We start from the raw sequence: 25,984 nt of genomic DNA, 5'->3' as shown, positions 1-25,984 counted from the left end.
TTCACACTACGTGACACTATGCAAATAATCCACAACAAGTATACTTCACGAGCTGACAACAACTCTGTCACCCAACGAGTCCATCCGCTCCCCAAACCACATTATGTCATGAAAACACGTGCGAAAAGAGGCACGGGAAATGAGGAAATTTAATGGTAGACTACACTGTGTTATTTCATCAGTCAATAATGAAAATCTTGTGGTTGAAAGCTTTTTCAATTCTACAGAAAGAGCAAGTAGAGATTCAAGTATAGGGTCCAGGACAAAGTTTTGTGCGAGAGTGAAAGAAATCTGCTAGCAAGTGGAGATTTGTTACATGGATGCGTTCTCGCATTACAATAATTCACTCTCGACAACTGTCATTATAATAACGGCATAGAAATGGCCTCCAATGAAATATAAAAAATAGAAGAAAGTTGTGTCTGAAAGCTGCAGTCGTTGAATATCTCGTGTTTTTTTGTGGGTGCTCTGGACCTATGTGCTCTCGGCGCCTATGCTCTCATTGGCTGTAGCTCTTCACAACACCACAGGACGTTGAGATGGCCGACAGCTCCAGATATTTAACATGCAAGATATTTGTTTGGCGTCGGTGAGGCATCAGTGAGTGTTTCACACGAAGACACAAAGCCCCCGATCACAGCCCGACCTGTCTGCGAGCTCTTTAACTTGCAAATCAGGTTTAAAAAGGGTTTCAAATCCTGTACTGGGAACTTAGCATTAATGCGTCTGGTTGTTGAAACCACATGTACATTTTTCTCCCCCCAAACTGGTAAAAAAAATATAAATGTGTGAGATCACATTATACGATAACGGCTCCAGTATCTCTTCAGCATGCGGACGCACAAACTGCTGCTAATGAAACTGAAAGCTCATCTTGGAGCTCAACAAACAATCATCTTTATTAAAAGTAGTGTGACTAAGTGATCATACAAGTGCTGATTTCATTTTTCTGATGCGGCGAACTTTGATTTTAAAATTAGCTGATGATAAATCAATTGTACCTAATAATATCTTTAGCATTCATTGATGTGAAGTTGCATATAGCACTGTAATTGAAGATCGGATTTATATTCAGACACATTTACGTGACCAAGTGAGTTAAAAAAAAAACAATCAGTAAAACACACAAACTGACTAGGTTCTGAACAGGCTTGGGGGCCAACCTCATGATGAAGATATGTTGGGTAATGGCTAATGGGTAGCTTAAACCAACTAAAGGATGATAGAATTATCCTTTTTCGGTGAACTGTTCTTGTAAATACTTGGATCTAAACATCTACCAACAAGAAAATTGACAGTAAATCAATCGTTTATCAAGGAACCGAATGTGGGAGAGAAGGTGGCTTGTCCTTGCTAATTAGCTGCCTTTAAAATGTATGCATAAATTGAAGGATCATAATTAACAATAGCCCAGTTTCCACCAAAATTACCCAGAAACAATTTGTCCCAGGAACTTTTTTCTTTGCTGTCTGCTTTTCCATTGTGGTCTAAAGTACCGTGAAGATTAGTCCGTTGACGTACGACTTTGCGTGACTTTCCAGTTCTGCTGGATTTTGTCCTCCGCATATAAGCTTAACTCTTTCCCCGCCAAACGCGGAATTTTCTGTTATTTATGAGAAAACGCAACCAGGCCAAAAACAGTATTTTCAGGGTTTTCACTGTTAGACGCTAGGGGGGCGCTATTACGCATCTTATGAATGAGTACTGAATCTCCTGATCAAAACACACGCAAGTAAGACGAAGTAAAACAAGCTATTGTATGTAATCATATGCATATGAAAAATAACGTGATCATCATTATTAAACATCATATGAATCAAAACTATCTAATGTTATTGAATGAGATGTGGACCCAGGACGAGGTACAGGATTGTGAAGCATTAGAGGTGTTGATGGACTCGATCCACTCCATCTGTGTTTGATCATCGCTCCGAATCTTATCTGGAAACAGTCTTTCACAAAAACGTGATTTTTTTCAGCTTTTTGTTCAAAATGTTTTTTGTTATTAAACTTACCCATATTCAAGTGTTGATAAAAAAAGAATGCATTTTTTGTATTTAAAAGAAGAGGGTCAGCTCTTTCTTTTGATATATTGGATGCTCAGATATTCATTAAAAAAATATATATTCTATGGGGTATAACATTTTTGTAAAAATGGTCAAAAACCGTGGCGGTGGCTAGCAACTTTTTTTTTTAAATGTTGGCGGGGAAAGAGTTAATAAAGCCTGAAACTCATCATCGGCCTAACGGTCGTATTATTAAAACCTCTTTTTTTTCCCGATTAGCAACTTACTCTTACTGCACGCACCGCAATAGACTTCATAAAATTATGGTTGAAATAAAATGCCACGTGGACTCAAACAATCAAAAGGTTGCGTGAACTTGATCAATCAGCATGTTCAGTGCCCGAGTCCAACCTCCAGAAGTTCCTGAACTTTGAAAAAGTTATACCTCACAAGAAGTGCAGATTTATGGGGTAAAATATTTAACCGGAACATCATTTAGACCCTGGTTCCTGCGGTCGAAACACACGAGTACCACCCCAAAGTCCCTTGTTCCTGGGGAAAGTTCCTGCGGTGGAAACACGGCTAATGTCAGTGTTAAAACAATCTAAACGCAAAACTCAACAATGGTAAGAAGTTACGAAGTCAAATCACATAAGCCACTGCTCTTTCTCTTTACTGAAATGTTCTGCCCACTTCCTGGTGAGCTCCAGGTAGTGGTCTGGCTGATGGGGTTTATAGTCCAAATACAGACGGGCCACAGTCTTCTTAGGCACGGCCCTCTCAATCTGAGTTCCTTCATGCCACTCATTAAATGACGTTACTGTGATGATATCAGGCCTTATTGATATTGCTGCCTGCAAAGAAGTCTCGTAATACCGTCCATTGACTCTGTTGCGTGTGTTGTGGTTGTTCCACGGCCGGACGGCGGTGTCTATATAACCAGGTCCAGCACTAGGTACAAACAGCAAGTTGTTTTTGTCACAGAAAGCTTTGATTGCTTTCCAGTTCTGGTGAGAAGATCCAAAGGAAAAGCCATTAGAAGCAAAGTAGGTGTACATGCCGTCAAAACCTCCAGCCTGGATGTCTTGCTTGTGGCGCTCTTCCACAATGAGGGCAATAAAGATGCCATCATAAGGAGTTCCTCGGAGGCTGTGAGACCCTCTGACGGTTAGCAGCTCAGCCCAGGCCTCAGGTGACATAAGGTAAGAGTCGTACACATAAAAGAGTGGGAGGACCTTTCCAGTGCTGGACTTAAACCTGTAGAAAGCCCCATGATTCCCATATCTGTAAAAAGAATACAGGAGCGAGGTGTTTAATTATACTGAACTCATTTTAGAGCTAAGCATGCATCACAGTTATATATATTGTAATGATACATATACACACTGTATTTATTTATAATACATATTGTTACATAAAAAAATGTATTGGTAATAATAAGATTATTTCCATAATGCATTAGGTATCATGAAGTAATAATGAACTAAAAAACATTTTAAGCTACTTTTTATCAGATTACATACATGCAATCTGAAATAAGCATGAATTCATAGTGAATATTATGAATTAATATTACTTAATATAATTAGACTTATGTTGTTGTAGTACTTAGAAATGGTATAAATTGTAAGTTTATGAAAGCTAATTTAACCAATGTTAATGAATGGAGTCTTATTGTAAAATGTTGCCCATTTCTTTTTTCTGTGGTATTCTGATAACCAAACTATTTTGGTTACCATTGACTACCACTGTATGGAAAAAAAACAAAATGTCTCAAAATTTCTTCTTTTATTTTCCACAGATGAAAGTCATACAGGTTTGAAACGGTATGAGGGGGAGGCAATTATGAAAGATTTGTATTTTTTGGGTGCCTATACCTTTATCCTTAGTTAAAATGTTAATTTAAATATTTACTTGTACATTTTTAAAAATCAAAAGATGTTCATTGGTAGGTTATTTAATAATTGGTAAGTAATTGGTAATTTAATGGACATGAGCTAAAATTAACAATAAATAGTTATTTAATAGCATTTTTATTAACTAATGTTAACAAAGATTAATAAATAATGGGTAACACTTTACAATAAGGTTCCATCTGTTAACATTAGTTAACTACATTAGCTAAACTGAACTAACAAGAACACATTCTTAATCTTAGTTCATCTTAATTTATTAATACATTGTTAAAATCAGTTGTATATATAAATATTATTCAATGGACCTGAACTAACATGAACTAGTGTCATGATCCCAGCCTTTTTCATGTGGGGACTTTTGTTATGTCCTGTCTTGGACCATGTTTTTTAGTTCTTTAGTCTCCCCAGGTGTTTCTTGTAAATTTGTTAAAGGGATACTCCACCGCTTTTTCACATTAAACTATGTTATTCCCTTAACTAGGATGAGTTGATCCATACCTTTCATGGCTGAAAAATCCTCCCCTCCTATTGACAGAAATGAGAGGGGGAGATGTGAGGGAGGATTTTTCAGCCATGATTTTTTTCTGCGCCGAGTCGTAACACTCTCAAGCCTTGTTTATACTCAGCGTGTCCGCTTGAGTGCGAGGGTGCGCGCGACAAAAATGGCGTCAACGCGAAGTGGGCGGTCGTGTGCGTTGGGAGCGCTAGACCCCATTTCGCCTGGTGGTGTGCAGTGCAGTGCATTTTTTGGAACAGCACGGGCTGCTCCGCATCCAAAGATGAATGAGCTCACGGCGATTTTAGCCAAGCATGACGTCTCACCACAACGGCCCCCAGTTTCCACATACAAATGAAGTGCTTATATTTACAAAATGAGCCTACAAAAGCAGAAATAAACCCTTTTAAATAAAGATCCGGATGTTTAATCAAATAAATAAATAAATCATGACACTAAAATGTTTAATTAGGAAATATTTAAAAGATCGTTAATTTAGTTGCATACTGTACATATATTTTGTTCTCATGTCACAAGTAATAATATCAAGCCAAGGTTTACTGTGTTTTACACGATTCTTTAGTAGTATGGTTTTTGGTGAAATGTACTAAAATAAATATCATCCCCTGTGTACATCAGCCCACTTTGACATTTTTTCCTGATGGTTTATAGAACAATTACTCCGAGTTGCCCAAGTATAAACGCCTCGTCCGTTTGGGGAGGAGCGTGCGCAGTCATCGGAGGCAAGGCGAAAGTATAAACAAGGCTTCAGAAGTGCTATTTCGCCATACATTATAGTTATCCTTTTAAACCCGCTTAGAAAAGCACCACGCTTTATTTTGTGTCACCATACTAGCTTGTTCAACTATTCGTGTAACTGTATTTAAATTATTTTGCAATATTATTTTATAATTTTGTTGCAATATTATCCTGTTTGACACTGTGAAGCTGCTTTGACACAATCGTGATTGTAAAAGCGCTATATAAATAATGTCACCGCGTGTCAGAGAGATTAAGCGCATGCACTGAGACACGAGGTATGTATCAACTCGTCTTAGTTAAGGGAATAACAGTTTAATATGAAAAAGCGGTGAAGAATCCCTTTAAGCTGGTTTGCCCCTGTGTATTTAAGCCCGTGCTTCAGTTGTAGGGTATCGGTCGTTGTTCTTGCATGTGTGTTCCTGTTGTTGGTTTTGTCTGCCTTCTGTGGATACTCTCTCCTGGATTATCTCTGTTTATGTGTTTAATAAATGTTTGTACTGCATTTGGATTCTCACTCTGCTTCATCCTTGCTCCACGTTACTAGCACTGTTGAGCAAGTTACTGAAAATGAGTAATTAGTTACAGCTACTAGTTACTTCTTTTAAAAGTAATTGAATAACTTTACCAATTAATGTATCTCAAAAGTAATTAGTTACTAGGGAAAGTAACTTCTAAGTTACTTTTACATCTGCTTTTTAAATGTAAATATGAAGAGTACTGAACAAATAAAGCAGTACTACAGTGTTTAATGTCCACCACCAGCATCAGTGAGCGTTCCTTTGGCACCGCTGGGAGAGTTATGGCCTTTTCACACCTGGTCACTTCATTCATTTTCTCTGACCAGATATCTATCCAGTTGTGAAGAGACCAGAAATAAATGTCTTTTGAAATTCTTTTGAGATGGATTTAAATCCGATTACTCAAACAAACCAATTCAGGAGGTGGTCTGGGACGCAGTGTGTGAATCTGGTTTATGCATCTGGTTTAAATCGCATATGTTAATTCTGGCAAATTGTTAAAAAAATTGAAGTGTTAGAACGTGTTATAGGCTATATATGTTGTTGTGAGATATGTAAGGCACTACTGCAACAAGCAAATGAGTAGGCTAAAGCAAGCCAACACGCAAACTGCTGCCAAGTGAAACTGAAAGTAAGTCTTAGATGCTCAAAAACACAATCATCTTTAAAACTAATTAGACTAAATGCGCTTAACAGTGCTTACATCAATCCTTCTCCTATTGCCTTCTTTGATCTTGAAATGAGTTGATGAATAAAATGCAGCTCATGTCTGTTGCTTTCTTTGACGTGAACTCTGTTAAATGTGCATATAACGCTGGAATTGAAGATCGGATTTAGATTCATTTTGTGGAGAGGTATTAGGCAAGACATCCTGCATGTTTTTTGTTTTTGTTGTTTAGATCGCATAGCCTTGTTTTGTTTGTGAACGCCGTTGCGAGTAGCATCAGCCTGCCCCGGCTTGTCAAAATGCCTTTTCACTGTGGTGGTGGTGGTGGTGATACTAAATGTTTAAACTAACATTATGATGCTTAAAGTGTTTGATATCTATGGATTTTATTATAGGCAAGAAAGTCAAGTGTTTATTTAAGATGTTAAAATGTTTGGTTAACTCACTCGATCCATCAGCTGGATGCGCTTCGTTATCCAGGTCTGAACGAGGACAGAGTTCAAGTGTTTTATATGATGTATTTTCTATGTCTTTATGATGGTCTTGCTTTGTATTTCTTACTTTTGCTGTCTTTGGGTTTTGTTTCTTTCTAATTTGTGATACTTGCTTTGTTTTCCTCTCCAGGCAGCCTACGACAAAGGGGAGTTTTTTTTTTTTTTTTTTGCCCCATTACGTTGGTATCCCCAATCCTGTAAACCTGATTGGCTCATTGGGTTAATTGATTGTATTGGGCCTTATTAGGCTAATTGAATGTTGTTGGTTTATGGGTGGGGTTTAACTTATAAGTTGGTATCATTCTCATTCATTGTGTTGCTTTACCCTTATGAAGACAATTGTTGGTCGAAATATGTTGGCTTTTGTATTTTAAAATGACTTAAGCCATACATAATAAAGGCTTTTTAATTATTTCCTTATCCTTCGTTTACATCTGACTGAGTGCCTTGGACCTGCCTTTTTTTGTCAAAAGATTAATACATATTTCAACAAATGTCTTGCTCATTGTTAATATTAATTATATTAGTTAAAAATATATTTAAATATGGTAAAAAGATTTTATTATAGAGATGTATAAATGTATATGCTGGTTTTTCTAAACACTTGAAACATCTGTTGGGAAAACTACAATATTTAGAGAAGTACTTTAACAATCCTTTACATTATCTTTCAGAAAAATGTATCTGTAAAATGTATGTTTTCTCAAAGATGCGGTTTAGTAATGATCATCTTTCGTAACTAAAGTAACTGCACATCATGTGTTGATTATGTTTTTAAGTTATGTTGGTTATGTTTTTAAGCGTGTATTTTTTTAAGGAACATTTTTAATAACCAAAATGTTGCATCGTGGAACATTTTTAACAACCAAAATACAACAATGTACAGTCCTCTACATTTTTTTGAGCTTGCTAGGATGGTACAGTATGTGTCCTTGTTCTAAAATTGAGCCTCTTTCCACAGCAGTGCCTGTATTACCTGATACCCTGACCATGTAAACCCACACTTTACCTAGATCAGTTTTACATATTGTTTTGCATAATGTATTCCTGTTGCTATAGGATAATTTATAAATAAACAACTTTATAATGTGTTCCCTAAAAAAAGAAATAAAAAGAGTATTTTACAGTCAGTAGATTGTTATATAGTACAATAGATTTACAGACTGCAGCCATTGTTACAGGCTCTTGAACATGAGTGGGTTAGCTGTAACAGCATCAGGTAATGTTATACGTTCTGTTTCATGAATGATTAATGAAAGAAAAGTCCTCTATTTTTAAAACACCACTCTCTTTTTCTTTTAACCAGACTGAATTAAATTCCCTTCCCATCTCCTGAGTTCAAAGCGGCTCTTCGGGATGAAGAGGGGCTAGACCTTCAGGTTAGCAGACAGGAACTCTCTGAACTTTCGTGTTGGAAAGGTGCAGGATGTATGATATTGTAGAGGTGCAACCTACTTGTCAATGATGTATTTGATGTTGTCATGCACACTGAGGTCTGTCCGGCCTTTGTAGGGCTGCAGGTGAAATGCAACCTGTAAAGAATTGGAAAAAAGAATCACTAGCAGTATCTATATCAGTTATTTTAAAGGTGCCATGGCATGCCATTTTTATTTTATGAGGATTTTTAACATTAATATGAGTTCCTCTAGCCTAAATGTTGTCCCCAAATGGCTAGAGATTTTGATCAGTATAACCAAGTTCTGGCTGTCTTTCTCTGCCTTTGAGAAAATGAGAGCTCAGACGAGCGGATCTTGAATTCTCCTGTTATGACATCATAACAGGAAAGGTTACCTCCTCTTCCTCTGCTTTGCCCGCCCAGAGAAATAGTAGAGAATGGATTTAATTTATCAGTCGCGATGTCAGCAGCTCAGGCTTTACTATATGGATACTATATGGACAGCACCGCCACAAACAGTGAGTAACAGTAATCTCATTTCAAATGCAAAGATGTTAGCCAATCACAACAGCGGGTGTTTTCACTAAAGACTCACAGCAGACACGCCTCTTGAAACAGAGCATTCAAGGCAGAGGGCTAATATCAGTATATAAAAAAATGCCTTTTTGTTTCTAAATTATGACATTTTTTGATGTAAAAACCATACTAACAGTATAAGTAAAACTCAGGAAACAGTATAAAATAATAATAAAAAAATCCATTCCATGGGACCTTTAAATGTGTCATTCAAACCCACAGTCTACATCTGTCTGTACTACATATATAGATAATGATACAGTGAAATGTATTTGGACATTAAGGTCTAGTTCACATGTACACAGGTATTTTTATAAAAAAAAATCTCTGTACACATGAAAACGCAAAAAGATGCTATGAGGTGGTGTCAAGAGCATCCCAAACCAACAAGTGGCGATATAACCCTAACCGTAAAACCATGTTGTCTAATCAGAAGCCTTAAAAAAGGTTATTGTCATAAGCACTGTGCATACATCTGTATACAGTACGTTAAGCTGTTAACACAGTTATTATATTTTGGCTATGTCAGCCATTGTACAGATGCGCCTCATATAAACAAAGGAGTCAGCGGTGCACAATCTGACATCAAACAAAGGAGATAGCAGCACTCTGGATTCTGCACTTTGATGTCAAAAGCCTAGATCTCTGGTTTCACTGGCTACACGACACCACTGCAACCAGAATTTCTGATAATCTTCACCCTGGCAGGAGTTTTCAAAAGTGTTTGGTTTCAGTGACCTGACACTGCATTTGAGTGTTGACGAACGGCTAAACCGTGTAGAAAAAGTTGCTGGTGGATTTGCATTCGTTCTTAAAGGGATAGTTCACTTTAAAATGAAAATTCTGTCATCATTTACTCACCCTCAAGTTGTTTCTAACCTGTATGAATTTCTTCAGCTGAACACAAGTGAAGACATTTTGAAGAATGTCAGTAAGCAAACAGTTAACTACAACCATTGACTTCCATGGTATTTTTTCCCCCTACTAAGTTAGAAACAACTTGAGGGTGAGTAAAGGATGACAGAATTTTTTATTTTAAAGTGAACTATCCCTTTAAGGCATCACAAACACACACGGTGCATAATAGAAAACAGAAGATGGTTCAATATATTGTTTTTAATCATTAATTTGGTGCCGTTATGTGCATCAGAGACAACAACACTTGCGTCCACTGTATGCACGGGGCATTAAGATGGCTTTCTTCTGCTTGCATACACTCTGTACCAAAGTAACTCAAACTGCAATTCTCCGACTGGCCACTAGGGACAGGCTCCAGAAGCAGAATCTCTGCACCCAGCACGCAACTGGAACGAGCACAATTGTCAACTGAGGGCGAGGACTCATACACTCTAAGATGATGAGTTGATTTATTAATTTATGAGTTGATATCACGTTTTAATATGCTCCCATTCATAGAGATTATTTTTTTAAGGGTGCTCAGGCCTTTTAGGTTGAGTAGAATCTGCAAACTCTGAATCTGTAAATTAGCAACGTGCGGTATCGCACAGACCAAAAATAAAAAAAATAAAAAACGGATATTCTGACACGCAACACACATTTCAAAGTAAAATTACTGTTGCATTGTTTTTCTGAGAAACGAGTATGTCCTAAAAATATGCAAATATTATGGTATTTTTATGCTTTAGTACAGTCAAAAACTTACATACAGCACCTTTAATGCAATGTAAGTCACTTTAGGTAAACATGTCTGACAAACTCATAAATTATCCACTTACAGGTTTACAATTATCAGTGAAAAATGAATTACACGTGTATCAAAGATAACGAACATATTGCTCTATACTACAGCAACACCTTCCTAAGGTGGCTGACAGATGATTTCTCAAAGTCCCAGAAACATGGTAACTGTCCAAGGAGACAGACCCTCTCTACTTCAGTGACAGCGACATGCACATGGCTGATTGATCCGCAAAACCCTCAGGGCCTTGAAAAAGAAAAGCCAAGCACAAACACCCACCATTTTTCCACACCGCCAATCTGGAAGGTCTTCATAAGCAGTTTCCATGGCAACTTGCATTTGGCGACGCAGCTCAGTCTGTCATGGACAGTTTGACATAAGACACTTTGGAAGCGAACATCTACAGTATAACTGTTCCACAACAACAGTCTTGAAAAGAAGGTTGCTGATAATTCAAATCATAGGTGCTCAACATCTGAAAGTGTTGCAACGTTCTCCTGTATATTCCGCCATCATGTAATAGTGAAACACACCCATTATTCAGTAATAGAATAGGGACAACCCCTTTAGACCATGCAGCAGGCGTGCCGATCATTTTTCCCGTCGTTAAACTAGCACAAGATGATTCGGACATGCCCTAAGTGCACTTGCGCCATGCGCTTTCGACCATACACTTAGATTGTTAAAATAGGGCTCAAAGACATATTCCGAAAATACAAAGTATTGATGAATCTGATTTCATTTCAATGGCTGAATGTGTCTATACAGAATGAGGCACGACCTTGAGCATACAATATACAGTGGTTGTTGTTTTAGCACTACATCAGCCCACTCACTCAGCCTGTAAGCATTGCTGTGCCCTTACATCTAACTGTTTGACAGCAAGATTAACTGGATAAACCCCCCAGCTCCCCCACAGGCCAGAGTGCAGATTCAGATATGACATTTATACTACATGGACAGATTCTTCAAGGTTTCCGAGGGCAGGGTGTTTCCGTTATCTCCGTTTAACATCCAGGGTTCAGAGTGTGGCCCTTATTTTTCTTAATACACACAACACATTGGATTCTGTCACACAGGTAGACCATAATGACAACACAGCATTTTTTTTTCCAGTTCTGTCAGTACCCCTATCATCAAAGAAGACTAACAATTAACATACAGTTTAGATTGGCGGTATGGTTCTGTTCTGGGCAAGAACTCCCTCCGCATCCATGCAGCTTAGCATGGATAAGAGCAGGGAGAGCAGTAATAACCTCCCTTATTCAAAGGGAATCAGAATACCAAATCCTGATTGGATGAGAGGAGGAACTGGGGATGGAGGAGGATAAATGAGCTCTGGAGAAATGTGATAGCTGCTAATAATACTGAAACGTGATAGCTGCTGATAATACTGAAGGAGCTTATGTATAAGCATGCTGTAGTAGTCTTCAAGTTACAATAAGTTGATCAGCTAATTGCTAATGGGAAAAATATCACACACCTGTGGTAAATACACAAATAAACAAGCCTGGATTTTGTTTTAATGGTCAGAACCTATAGTATTTGATGAATAATAAATAAACAAATAAATAAATAACATGAAGCTTAGCTTACCTAATAATTTATAATTGAATGAATATGTTGCGTTTGCAATTTGAATATAATGATGCATTTAAAAGGTAATGGCCAACCATATAATTACAAAAGTTCACAATGCTGCTGCAGATGAAATCTCATGTGGGTAACATAAAATAAATATATTTTCTTTTCGTCAGGTTAGATACTGATAAATAATCACTCAAACCACTTTATATAAACCTCTCTACATAACCGCCAGACTCGCACATCCTCCATCTCTCTAGTTTGTAGTTCTAATCGAATCCTCGTCCAACGCGCAATGGGTTGTGGGCAATATCAGCCGTTAGATTGCGTGTCGAGCCGTACTTCGGATTCTGACTGTAATAGTAGACCATAGAGACAAAATGTATCTCCATTTTTTATATTGCATGAGGCTGTCTCCTTGTCATTTCGGACTTAATACAAAAAAACAGAACAATGTCTAAAAGCTGATTTGTGACGAGATGTACAGCAAACAAGTAAAAAAAAAAACACTTAACTAAGTTTGTATAAGCTGTCAAACCCCAAAAAACGAGCATTTAAGGAGACAAAAGTGGATACAGGCAAATAGGCGTGAAGCCTCAGAAAGAAGAATAGGACAATTTTGGGATCCTGACACTCAGTATGCCTTAGTATGCCTACGTGTGCAGTAAACATTTTGTCAAGTATCCAAATGTCAGTTTTATATATTATATTTCCTTTAGCTGATTACTTTCTTCTCCAGTGGGGGTAGTTCGCAATGTAATATAATGTGTCACGCTCTCTCTTTATTGCAAGTTTGCACTTTTGTCTTCAAGTTGGAGAACACTCGTTTTTTGGTACAACAGCGTCAAACACTTCTGGGTTTTTGGTTCTGTTTTTTTTTAGCTTGTTTTCTGTACACTTTGTCCCATATCAGCTTTTAGACATTGTTTTTTGTTGTTATAAGTCATAAATAACAAGGAGGCAGCCTCACACAATAGAAAGTCAATGAAGACGGTTAGCAGATTCTGTCTCTATTTGGGCATCTTTGGAATACTCATTTCAACATACTACGATTTGGGACATAAATATTCTATTTTTGAATACTATTTAGAACGGATAGTATAAGAATTGGGATGAAGAAATCTAAACTTCTGAAATGACATTTTATTAATCTCAGCCCTTAATACAGTAACTCTAAAAGTGTTGAAATGTCCAGAATGGCCAAACACAGATGTGCAGCCACAAGTGGAGCTCAAATACATTTTGAAAGAGCATGTTAACGTTGTTAATTTGTCATTAAAACACTTTTATCTGTTGATTCACCCTGTCAACTTGTCTGGCTATCACCAGACCAAGCTCAATCTATTAAGATTGAACATTGGTCTGGGGAGCTCTGTATTTTCTACTGCACAAGAGGCATGATCAACGAGCATAATTCAAATGACTTTGTATGCAATTGGATCGTCCTTCAACCAATCAGACCACAAGAGGTGTGATCAACAAGCCTCGATCCATACTTCTCTACCCACCATTGTGTTAAACCAGCTGGATAAGCCAGTCTGTGATTGGTTCCCGCAAAAGTTTAACAGAAGCAGGATAAATGAATGTACAGGTTTCCAGCCTGAGCTGCAGGGTGAAATCAAATCGCTGGCAGATGAGGCTGGGTTTACCCAGTCTATTTATCAACAAATGAAAAATCGAATTATTGCATTTTTTAAGAAAGGACCTCACTAAAAGTATGGCACCAGGGTATGTAGAAGAGCTCAGAAATCAATGTGGTGGTGAGGATTGTGATCAGACATAAAGCCCAGACTCCAGCATTGTCAATTCTGATGGGAACCGAAGCACATGCATTGAAGAGATACGCTTCATTCCACCCCACTGCTCAAACAGTCTCTATAGCCACTGGGAGCAATTATGAATGAGTACAAATGACTGGTACTGCATTCTGTTTCCAAACTAATTCAAATATTTTGTTCAAAAGATTTTACAATTGCCTTTCAATACAGCCCCTTGTGTATTTCAAGACTCTAAAAATCTGCGCCACAGAATGCTGCGCTTTGTTTACCCAAAACAGAACAGTTGAGCAGGTGCAGAATTCAAGGTCTCTGGGAAACAGCTTGACGTCTTTGCACATTGCTGTACAGATAAAGGACACAAGCATGACACTGGCTTAAAAATACAATCGCCAATGTTCCCACCCCCCTCCAATTTTACGGCTAAAATTCAACAATTCTATGCCCCCGGGGTAAAACACAACTCACACACTGACCACACTGGGAGGGAATTACTTTCAAAATCACCAAGCAACAAGGACACTATAAATCACAGGCATGTGTTATAATACTTGTTTCTCTTCACACCAGGGGATTACAGAACATGACTGACAAAAAGGCTCAGAAACAGCTCTGAACAGCTCATCCGGCATAAATATTGAACACAGCGGTAGGCAGTAAAGACAGAGATGTATGCAACCACTAGCAGGCTCAAGAAATTATAAGTGGCTCATCCACAAATGCAAAAATGATTCAGATGTTGCAACAAAATCGAAAAGCTTTTTAGTGCCTACCTACTTTTTACAGTAGCTCATAGCTCATTTTTGAGGAATTATATGTAAAATCATATTTACTCTTTTTATAAGAACACTAATAAGATACAACATAATATATAATATCACGCGTATCTCCTGATATTTATACAAGTCATATGGGTGTTGTAATGTGAAAACTGTAATACAGAACAGTGGAAAGATCTTTATAATCTAATAGGTGGAAGTCATGTTAACCCTTCAGAGTCACAAATTGACTAGCAATGATAACACTTTCCTAGTTTCATATCTATTGATATTTGCTATTATTGCCTTAACCTTTCAGACTAATACAATCGGAGTTATATTAAAAAATGTCCTGGCTCTTCCAAGCTTTACAATGGCAGTGAATGGCTGTTTCTGTTTTAAAGGTGGGGTAAGCGTTATTTCAAAACCGTTTTAGAAAAAGGACTCGGGCCGAGTGGAATAACAAACTTGTAGCCAATCAGCAGGTAAGGGGCGTGTCTATGGTGAGAAGAGAGGCTCAGTGCACGTCATTATTCAAAACACACGAGTCACAGAAAGACACATTAGCCAAGAAAGAACTAATATATGCTGGCTTATTTTCTTGAATATGCTTGTGTGTCATGTTCACTTGTTCGTCCATTTGCGATCGTATTGTCGCTCACTTCAGCAATGATAAAGACCAGTTCATTTCCACACCGTATAAATCCCCTCAGTGTTTCAAGGTTTCAAGTGTCTACTCACAAAATGTGTCCGACAGGTAAGATACTATACTCCTAATATATGTTTGTTTCCTCTTTTCATCTAAGCCATCCGGTCATAATTGTAATATGTCGTTAGCTGCACTATCGAGTTTGTATACTAACGTTATCGAGTTGTTCATGAGAACTGTTTGTTTTGTGATCACTATAACTCTAACCTGGTCATAATTGTAATATGTCATTAGCTGGACTGTCGGCTCGTCTTCTATCGAGTTGTTCATGAGAACTGTTTGTGTTTTTGTGATCGCTATAACTCTAATCTGGTCATAATTGTAATATGTTCATTAACAGGACTGTGCTTGTGTAATATATAGTTGTTCATGATGAAGGTTTGTGTTTTTGTGATGGATATTCAATTTTTCATAGAATATTCGACCTGGATTAGTTACACACAGATTCTGCCATAGTCGTTGCCTGGGTTACGTATGTGTGGGGCGGAGCTATCAAAATAGGGCCGAGACCCTTTTTGGGGGTAGGGGCGTGTTTGTTTTGGTGATTTGAAATATCAACAACGGTTACCAGATAGCACTTACCCCACCTTTAAAGTCCATAAAAGTGCATCCATCCTTTATAAAAGTAATCCACATGGCTCCAGGGTAAATAAAGGCTTTCTGCAGTGAATCGATAAAATATCCATATTTACAATTTTACAAACTGCAATCTCTAACTTCCGCTAACTGCCGTACACAAAAGACTGGTGGTCCAGCATATGACGCAGGACGCAGGCATAGCGCAAGTTCCGGTGACGAAACATGGGAGCGCAGAGGTTAGAGCTGAACCAAACTTGGTTCTTGCGAGAACTAGCATATTCTCACCGGAGCATTCCTACGTCATCCGTTAGAACAACAGTCTCTGTAAGCGGGAGTTAGCGATTACAGTTTGTAAAGTTTTAAATAAGGATATTTTTCTTACACAAATGCATCGATTCACTTCAGAAGGCATTCATTATCCCCCCGGAGCCGCGTGGAGCACTTTTATAATGGGTGGATGCACTTTATGGACTTAAAAAAAAACATTAACTACCTTTACAAAGCTTGGAAGAGCTAGGACATTTTTTATCAGAGGCTGCGGTCTAAAATAGCTACTGTCAAACCAAAATGTATTCAGACACCTTCAACATGTTCTCACATTATCACAGTTTATTCGCTATAGTTTAGAAAATGTTAATAAAATATGTTTGTATAAAAATATATGACTTTTTGTGATCACATTAATCTTGATGATGTCAGATAACTTTGATAGAAAAAGGTCGCATTGGCAATAAAAAAAAACAAAATAAAAAAAAACACATGGTCAGTTTAAAGTGTCTAAATTAACATTTGTCCCACATTTTTATACATTATATTGGTTGACCACTGTAAGATTATTTTTTGGTATATGTCACAGTTTTACTTTCTTTTGCTATCCTCACTTACATAAATGACCTATAATGCCGTGAACCCAAAAGTAAAAAATGATATATGTTGCCTGAATAATTTTAGTTTTGACTATATATAGTTCACTTTTCTTTACTTTCACGTTCACATGAATTCTAACAATTTTGTGGACAGTACTTTACAGTGTTTGGCCAATATTCCACCAAATCAAAAGCTTAAGGATCTGACATTGTAAAGCTTGAGGGTTCGAACATGTCTCAACAGTAGCAATATGAAAAATCTTCATATAAAATATGTCACTAGATTACTTTCTTCAGTTTACTTGCTTGTTACGACTGTATGACCGTCATGACATTAACTGACACCAGAGAACTGTAAACATACAAATGCATTGTTAAATTATTGAAATGACAACTGCTGGGGTCTCACCAGAAGGAAAACCTGCTCTAATGTACTAATGTGAATCTTTTAGGGGTAGATAACGTTGTAAAACATTTTTTGACAGTGCATATACATCACAAAATAAAATTCATAAATAAAGTGTTTATGTAAGCAAATAAGTTTTATGGATCTCTCACCAGTTACCTTGATACTGTGTCTATGGGCAGCATCCATTACAGCTGGCACTAGATCCTCTGAGGGTTTGCCATGTTCATCTGCCACGTCAGGCGGGTACCAGGACAGGACCACCACACCTGGCATCAAAAGTGGAAATGCATTGCTCTACAAGCAACATTATGTCTCTTTTAATGTTTTTTTTTTTTTTTTTTTAATGAGGAACGACCATCTACATTGTACTATAATAGCCAAACAAAAACAATTATTATAAATGTTAAATATTATAATTCAGCAAATTGTATCTTGGCCGTAAAACCTGCAGCCGCAGCTTCGATTTGAGCCATGTGGGATTCAATGACATCTGGATCTCTGGAGCTGTAGGGTCCCAGTTCGGGGTAATAACTGGACGCAATGTCATCTGGAGGATTGTGTTGTCCTTTCGGGTGACTGGCGGCTATTTTGGGGTCCCAGTGTGGTACCAGTACGTGGTCCCAGTGTATGTAACTACCGTCCATCTGTGGCGAGCCATACCATAAGTAATAGAAGATGTGAATGTCATAGAATATGCTGTGGTCAGGACCAGAGTTGGAGAACACTATTTTGGTGTCGCTCCCCCCACCAACATTTTGACCTGCTGATTCAACTACATTATTGGGTCTCTGGTCCATTCGCTCTCCAACTAAAGGCATCAATTCCATCCCTGGAGCAAGATCCGAGAAACCATCGGTGGGTTTGAGGGTTCGTAGGCCCATCATAGTACCAAAAATGAACAAAGTAAACAATAAAAGAGCCACGCACGCTTTCTTGCGTAACCTGTTCATGATCGCTGTCCGTGGTGCTAGGAAAGGCCGTTCAGAAAGAGGTTAATATGGTCGAGGCCTCCAAAAGTAGATTGTAAATTGCTTGTGTTCCATCTCCAATTCCAGTTTGTCCTCTGTCTCAGACTTGCATTTGGCACTCCGGGTTGGTCGCTTGGTCCGCGTCAAGAAGCCATCATCTTTGTTACATTAACAAATTATCAAGATTTGGGTAAAAACAATAGCTGGGATGCTTTGATTAATTTCTGAACATGCAGCGATGATATTAAGCTGACAAACAAGCCCACATTATTTATTACGGCATATTTATAACTTAAAAGCACTCGCAATATTACTAAATCAACAATTCACAACGCGTTGTTTTTTCTTTTTGTTAAAGTCGCACACGCCCGTTAAAACTCGACGCAAAAGCTTCCATGCAATCATGTAGCCTATTTATCACATGCACCGTTGTGTTGCTTCCAACTCGCAGACTGAACGCTGTCTTCTCTCTCCTGGATCTTTTTTTCTAGTCCTTCAGCGGTATAAAACACTTTCACATCAGACGCACGGGCTTTGTGAAAGCATCGGCTGATTTCTGCGAGAGTGTCGCCACTGTGCTCATGATATATCATCCCTTGCTACTGGAAGGTGGAGTCTTGTGGGTTTGTCACCATGCACGCATGCTCAAGCAAGGACTCGGGCTGTGTTCACAATGGCATGATGCTTACTGCATACTGAGCAGTAGCCTATATAGGCCTACTGAAAAGGGCATACTATGTTTTTTTTTGTGTTTGTTTTTAGTAGAAGGCCTATAACAATCATTATGACATGCATTTAAAACAACTACACTGTTGTTACCTCTTTATGTTTAATTCCATATCATCTTTGTAATAAATATGATCATCTTGCATTTTTAGTCAAATCTTGAGAGGAAACTATTGTTTCAAATAGCCTACTAAATACTATTTTCAAACAATACTTGAAACGGAATGCCATATGTTTTTTACTGATGCTCAAAACAATACGCAAATAATATCAAATAATAACAGAATACAAACAACAACAACATAAACTAAACAACTGGGGGGGGGGGGGGAGCCTAAATTAAACATATTGAAAAATTATGATAATTACATGACACTGAAAAAGGAAAATAATTGCAAAAAGAAGTTTTTATGGTGTATTTGTTCTCAGATAATTTAACAGAAAATAGGTATTTTTTCAAGTTCTTTCACGAATAGCAATAAGAAAGAAAGGTTAAGCATTTCAATATTTCAATTTATGAATGTGGAATTCTAGCTAGTAAAGATCAGATTAATCACATTAAATTTTTATTTTTTAGATTGATCATTATCAGAATAAAGCCAAGTTAAATATATATATATATATATATATATATATATATATATATATATATATATATATATATATATATATATATATATATATAACCTTTTTTTTTTTTTTTTTAATTCATGCAAAAATATATACAGAAAATGATACATGCAATTACAGCTCACAACAAGTATAAAACAAAAACAAACATACAAAAAAAAAACAAAGTATATATATATATTTTAAATTAAAGTAGTTCATGCCAGGGGTAAAATTACAACAATTTAAAGTAACAAAAAGCTTCATAGGTCTTTCTTGCTTTTTTGTTTTTAATTTTCTCTAATGTAGTGCCATATTGTTTAATTTCTTTTATAAAATGTTCAAAGCTTGGCTTAGCTTTAGCCCATTTTTTCACATGAATGTGATATTTTCCAAGTAAAATAAAAAGTTGTATAAGGAAGCACATCGTACTTTTGGAATCGATATTGTCTTGTACAAAGAAAAATATTACATCATATAAATCAATTTGTATACATGTTCCAAACAATCTAGATATGAAATTAGAGACATCAAACCAAAACATTTTTGAAAATATACAATCAAAAAAAAGATGAGTTACAGATTCTTTGGCAATACCACAGAATTCACACAAGTTTTCAATATCCACATGGAAACGTTTAAGTAACTCCTTGACAGGGTAAATTCTGTGCAAAATTTTATAAGATACCTCTCTAATTTTATTATTAATAAAAAACTTGTTTGTTGTTAACCATACTCTTTTCCAATTAATATTTTCATATTTAGCAGACCAAAACACTGTTGAACAAGGCAAATAATTTGTTTTTAAAATATTTCTAATATATTTGTTACTGCATTTATCTATTATTATGTTAATATCCCCAATAAATATTGTATCACTAGAAAAACAGTTTTGAAAATCAACGTTTATAGGAGAAAATCCAGGGTTTCGTAATAGTGATACAACTCTGCCCGGGATTGCATCAAAGATAATAGCATATTCTTTTGGCTTCACAGGAATCATAAATTTATTGAGAAATTCAGAATATGTTAAAAGTAAACCTTGTTCATTAAGTAACTGACTAACAGTAAGAATTCCATTGTCATACCAAGTCTTATTAAAGATTGACTTTTTTTTGTACAAGATATCTTTGTTATTCCATATAAAGTATCGATGCGGTGAAAAATTATGTTTATATATTAATTGCCAAGCCAGCAGTGCCTGCTTATGAAAGTTTGCCAGTTTAACTGGGATTTTTTCTACCGAAAAGTTACATTTTAAAAGGAAATTAATGCCACCCACAGAGTTAAATATGTAATTTGGGAAAACATTCCATATACTATCTTTATTTTTAATAAATTCTATTAACCATTTTATCTTAAACACATTATTAAGATCTGTAAAATTTAAAACTTCAAGGCCACCAAAGTCTCTATTATTATTTAGAATATCTTTCCGTAAATAGTGTATTTTTTTCCTCCAAATGAAATCATAAAGAACCTTATCTAATTCCCTAACAACATTATTTGGAACATCTGCTGACATAGATATATAAACAGACCTTGAAATTCCTTCAGCTTTTGAAAGTAGAATACGTCCATTTAGGGACAGATCTCTCATAAGCCACATATTAAATCTGTTTTTAATTTTCTCTATAATAGGCTCAAAATTTAACCTGCTTCTTTGATTCAAATCTTTACATACCATTATCCCAAGGTATGTGATATTATCTTTAATTGGTATACCACAGATTTCTTTCAATGTACAGTCTTTAAGAGAGAATAAAGTGGACTTATTTTTATTCATTTTTAATCCAGAAATTTCAGAAAATGTTCCAATACATTTAATAACTTCTTCCAATTCATCACTATTTTTGACAAAAATTGTGGTATCATCTGCTAATTGGCTAAGTTTAATCTCTTTTCCAAACACTGAAATTCCTTGAAAATTAGCTTTTTTGATATGAACAGCCATGACCTGAGTAACCAATATGAAGAGAAAAGGTGATATAGGACATCCTTGTCTAATCCCACGCCCCATATCAAATCTCTGACAGGTACCGTGAGATAATTTGACTGAACTATTTGAACCTTTATAAAGTGTACGAATTGCTTTTTGAAAAAAATGACCAAAACCAAAGCAATCAATAACTTTGAACATAAAAGAATGTTCAATGGTGTCAAACGCTTTATAGAAATCAATAAATAATATAAAAGAATCATCTGAGACAAAGTATCTATAATCAATTAAATCCAAAATTAACCTAATATTATTTCCAATATAACGGCCTTTAAGAAAACCTGACTGTTCTTCATCAATTATTGTATTTAAATTTTTCTTGAGTCTTTTTGCAAATATTAACGAAAATATTTTAGTATCATTATTTAACAAACTAATTGGTCTCCAATTTTCTAAATACAGTTTATCTTTGTTAGGCTTGGGTATAAGTGTAATTACCCCTTGTTTTAGTGATGCGGGCATTTCTCCCAAATCAACTGCTTCATTAAATACTGCAAGTAAAAAGGGTGACAGGTCATTACAAAAGGTTTTGTAAAACTCCCCTGTCAAGCCATCATTTCCAGGAGACTTATTTTCTTTAAGACTATTTATACAATGTGTGATTTCCTCAATATTTAATTCCTTATCACATGAATTTTTATAATCTGACGAAATCTTATTAATACTGCTTGATAAATTATTAAGAAAAAAATCTGCATCATTTAGTTGATTATTTGAACTGTACAATTTGCTATAAAATTGATTAACAAAACAAGAAATATCCTTGAGATTATCATTAACAAGTCCATTTATTATTAATTTGTTTACAGAATTTATTTTCTCTATTTCTTTTTTCTAAACCAAAAAAATATTTAGTGTTTTTTTCTCCTGCTTCCATCCATTTTTGTCTAGACCTAACAAAAGCACCCCTAGCTTTCTCTTCATAAATATTATCCAGCTCATTCTGCAATGTATCAAGCTTTAATATTTCAGTGTTTGACATATTTTGGTTATTTCTACAAGTGAGGGATATTATTTCATTAATTATTTTGTTTTCATTTTCTTTTTTCTTTTTTTTAATGGATTTTCCATACGATATTGCAAATTTCCTTATTTCAAATTTAGTTTGTTCCCATAATTTCCCATAAGATTGAATCAAAGAAGCTTGTTGCCAATATTTAACAATCAAATTCTTAATTTGATCACAAAACTCATTATGTTTCAATAGACTATTATTTAACTTCCAATATGCATGCTTATTTCTACTTGATTGAGAAATGACCACATTCATTTTAATAGATATGCCTTTATGATCTGTTAAAACTGATGGTTCAATAGATACAAATTCAACTCTCTCTTTTATATTTTCTGAAATTAGCCAAAAATCAATACGTGATTGTTGCGATTTGTCCCTATTACTCCATGTATACACAAGTGACTGAGGATTTTTATATCTCCATATGTCAAGTATATTTAGTCGCAAACAAACATTGCTTAATTCACTTGCCATATTGTCAATTCTAGGTGGCAATCGATCTTGTTTGCCATCAAACACCGTATTAAAGTCACCACCCCAAATTATTTCAGCTGAAGGGAATTTTGAATGTAAATTATTAACATGGCCTTCAATATCTCGAAAGATTAACTCGTTTGTTTTTTTATTATTGGTGGCATATATATTTATGATAATAATTTTAACTTGGTTTATATCAATAAGTAAAGCAATCCAATGACCATGATCATCCATTTTGTGACTTAAAACTTTCCCTGAAAACCTGTCCTTTAAAATAGCGACACCAGCTGTCCTATTTGAGTCACCAAAAGAAAACCAAATGTCACAACCCCACTGGTTCTTCCAAAAAAGCACATCATCCTTGCAGGCATGAGTTTCTTGAATAAAACAGAAATCTGCTTCTTTACCTTTACAAAACAAAAAAAGAGCTTTTCTTTTAAGTGTATCTCGTATACCCCTAGCATTTACTGAAAATATCGATATTGACATAGATTCGAACAAGAAAAAAGAAAAAACCTTAATAGAACAATTAGGTGAACAGTGTGCAAATTAAAGTTGAAAGTGTTGAGAGTGTAATAAAGGGTAATCTTACTCCCATCTTTCCGAAAATCAGTCACAGTTCAGTAACCATTCCTGAGATCCTGTTCGCTTCAATTTGAGTAACATATAAAGAATAATAACCCAGTTGTAGTTTCACATTAGGAAAGGATAAACATTATGAAAAATACTTTGAATAATTAGTCTTTGTCTTTTTTGAAAAAGCAACATACCATTCCTTTCACAGTAATTTAGGATTCCGAACCCTATATTAAAGAGAGCATTCGTTTACATTTTAATTTCTTTGCCATCTACGATTGCCTTGATTCCAACAAAGAAGGCCCTTTTACCCTCTTTCCGTGCTTTGTCGATCGCAGGCCAAAGGAGATTCCGCGTAGCCCTGTCTTTTATCGTCAGGTCTTCCTTGAAGTACATCTTGTTCTTCTTAAGAAAGTCATTTCCCTTTGCTCCTTTCCATGTGAGGTCCCTGGCTGTTCTGGAAGTGAATCGTATTATCACCGACCTAGGTCTCTTTTCCTTGCCGCTGTCTGCAACAGGTCTTCCAACTCGATGAGCAATGTCCACATTGTTAGCAACGAAGTTACGATCCTCTTCGATAACCACCGCTTTGCAGATTTCCATCACCCGAGTCTTGACATTATCCTCTGGACGTTCGGTCAGCCCCTCCAATCGAAGATTCCATCTCCGACAGTACCGATCCTGGTCATTTACTCGGTCCTCCAATTCCGAGATGCGCTTCAGGTTTGTTTCGTTTTTGTTTTTCAAATCTTCGTTCTCCTTCCGAATGTCGAAAATTTCGGAATGCACCACTTCTAGCGCTTCTTTCAACAGATTGATGCTGTTCGAATTATCTTTTACCATGTCTTTTATTTCCTCGGATGACTGTCTAATTATTTGAATGATGCTTTGCTGTACCTGACTTAACGTTAGTTCATCCGTTACATCACTTTTTGCGTGCTTTTTTGACGGAGGTGCTTTGGATGGCGTATTTGGAGTCGAATATCACATTCTCCTCCCTTTTTCTGTTGGCAAGTGTAGGAATGAGTTTCGCTGATAAATCTTTTTTCCGTCGTTTTCTGGAGATCAATATCCATCGCTTTAGGGACTGAGTCTGACACGTCCATGCTAATTTCTCGACTCTGTACACGTAAAACAAATTTGCGGAACTAATATTAATCAGCTCTAGATTATTTCTACGAATCTCAAAAACAGCTTAGAAGTGTGACTTGTTTCTTACATCAACGTTTGTAAGATATACCCTAAATTGTTGTAAGAGCTAGAACATGTGCGTCTACTCAAGCTGCCATCTTGGCCCGCCCTCATATATATAACCTTCCAGACTATTGCAGTCTATGGCAGTGCCATGCATATTTCTGTCAGAAGTCCTCCCCCACGCCACAGCCACGCCCCCATATAAGGTGAATCCCCGCCCCCTTAGTCACGGCCTTATCTATTTTTGTTAGCATCACGTAGGCCCCTACCTTCCGCTACAACTGATTCGGACTCATATATCGTCCCAATAATTAGTAGTTTTCAAACCATCAAGCACTTCCTTTCATTGTTTGATTGCATTTAATGTACTGCGACGACATCTAGTGGAGTATAGACTAATGCAGGGCTATTCAAATCTTACCCTGGAGGGCCAATGCACTGCAGAGTTTAGCTCCCACCCTGATCAAACACACGCCCACCTGTGATTTTCTAATAATCCTGAAGACATCGATTAGCATGTTCAGGTGTGTTTGATTAGGGTTGGAGCTAAACTCTGCAGTGCATTGGCCCTCCATGGTAAGATTTGAGTTGCCCTGGGCTAATGCAATATGCTGCTCTTTGTGAGTGTATAGCCCTCCAGTTTAGTCATTTAGAAGGTCCAGCTCGTCTGTCAGAGATGGTCATCGTCTTAAAATGTCATATTTAAAACATAAATGAGACCACAAATATCTCTAATCTGGGCAAAATTTAATGTGAGGACAGAAAATTATAACTTTCATTAAAACACTAGATGGCGCAAAATTCAGTTAATTAGGCCTAGGTGTTTGCTCAAAAACGTATTGACACTTTAAATTGACATTTTACATGAATTACCAAAATATATCCCTCTCCAGAACAAATCTGTTTTGCAATGTTAGGAACAAAGACAATTCAGGACTACATATTCGATAAAATCTGCAAGCTGTCTAGAATCTAGATAGACAGGTAAGTTATGCAATATTGTAAAACATCTTAGCCTAATAATTAAAGTAGAACGCCTGAATCGGCACTCCTAATGAGTGTTTTAGAAATTTTACAGATTAGTTGTAACTATAAAAAATAAAAATAAAAATTACCAACGGCAAGTCACAAAGTGTTGTGAAATAGGCGACCTATTGCACAAAACTAGGATAAGGGATCAATACAAAATTTACACCGCTGTCATGTAAAC

The 25,984-nt window shown here is 36.4% G+C and overlaps 1 protein-coding gene across 1 annotated transcript; it reads right to left on the bottom strand.

The window, feature by feature from the left end:
* Positions 1-1,559: 1,559 nt before the first annotated feature.
* maneal (mannosidase endo-alpha like) lies at positions 1,560-18,804 on the bottom strand. The gene is made up of 4 exons (XM_067425646.1): positions 17,656-18,804; positions 17,367-17,476; positions 8,315-8,391; positions 1,560-3,290 (listed from the first exon to the last, which is right to left on the bottom strand). The coding sequence occupies exons 1-4, from the start codon at positions 18,158-18,160 to the stop codon at positions 2,654-2,656; spliced, it is 1,329 nt and encodes a 442-aa protein (XP_067281747.1). The 5' UTR covers positions 18,161-18,804; the 3' UTR covers positions 1,560-2,653.
* Between the last annotated feature and the right edge of the window lie 7,180 nt (positions 18,805-25,984).

This window comes from Pseudorasbora parva, chromosome 19, assembly GCF_024679245.1.
Source record: "Pseudorasbora parva isolate DD20220531a chromosome 19, ASM2467924v1, whole genome shotgun sequence".
Classification (NCBI taxonomy): domain Eukaryota; kingdom Metazoa; phylum Chordata; class Actinopteri; order Cypriniformes; family Gobionidae; genus Pseudorasbora; species Pseudorasbora parva.
This window is presented reverse-complemented; position numbering and strand designations above follow the sequence as displayed.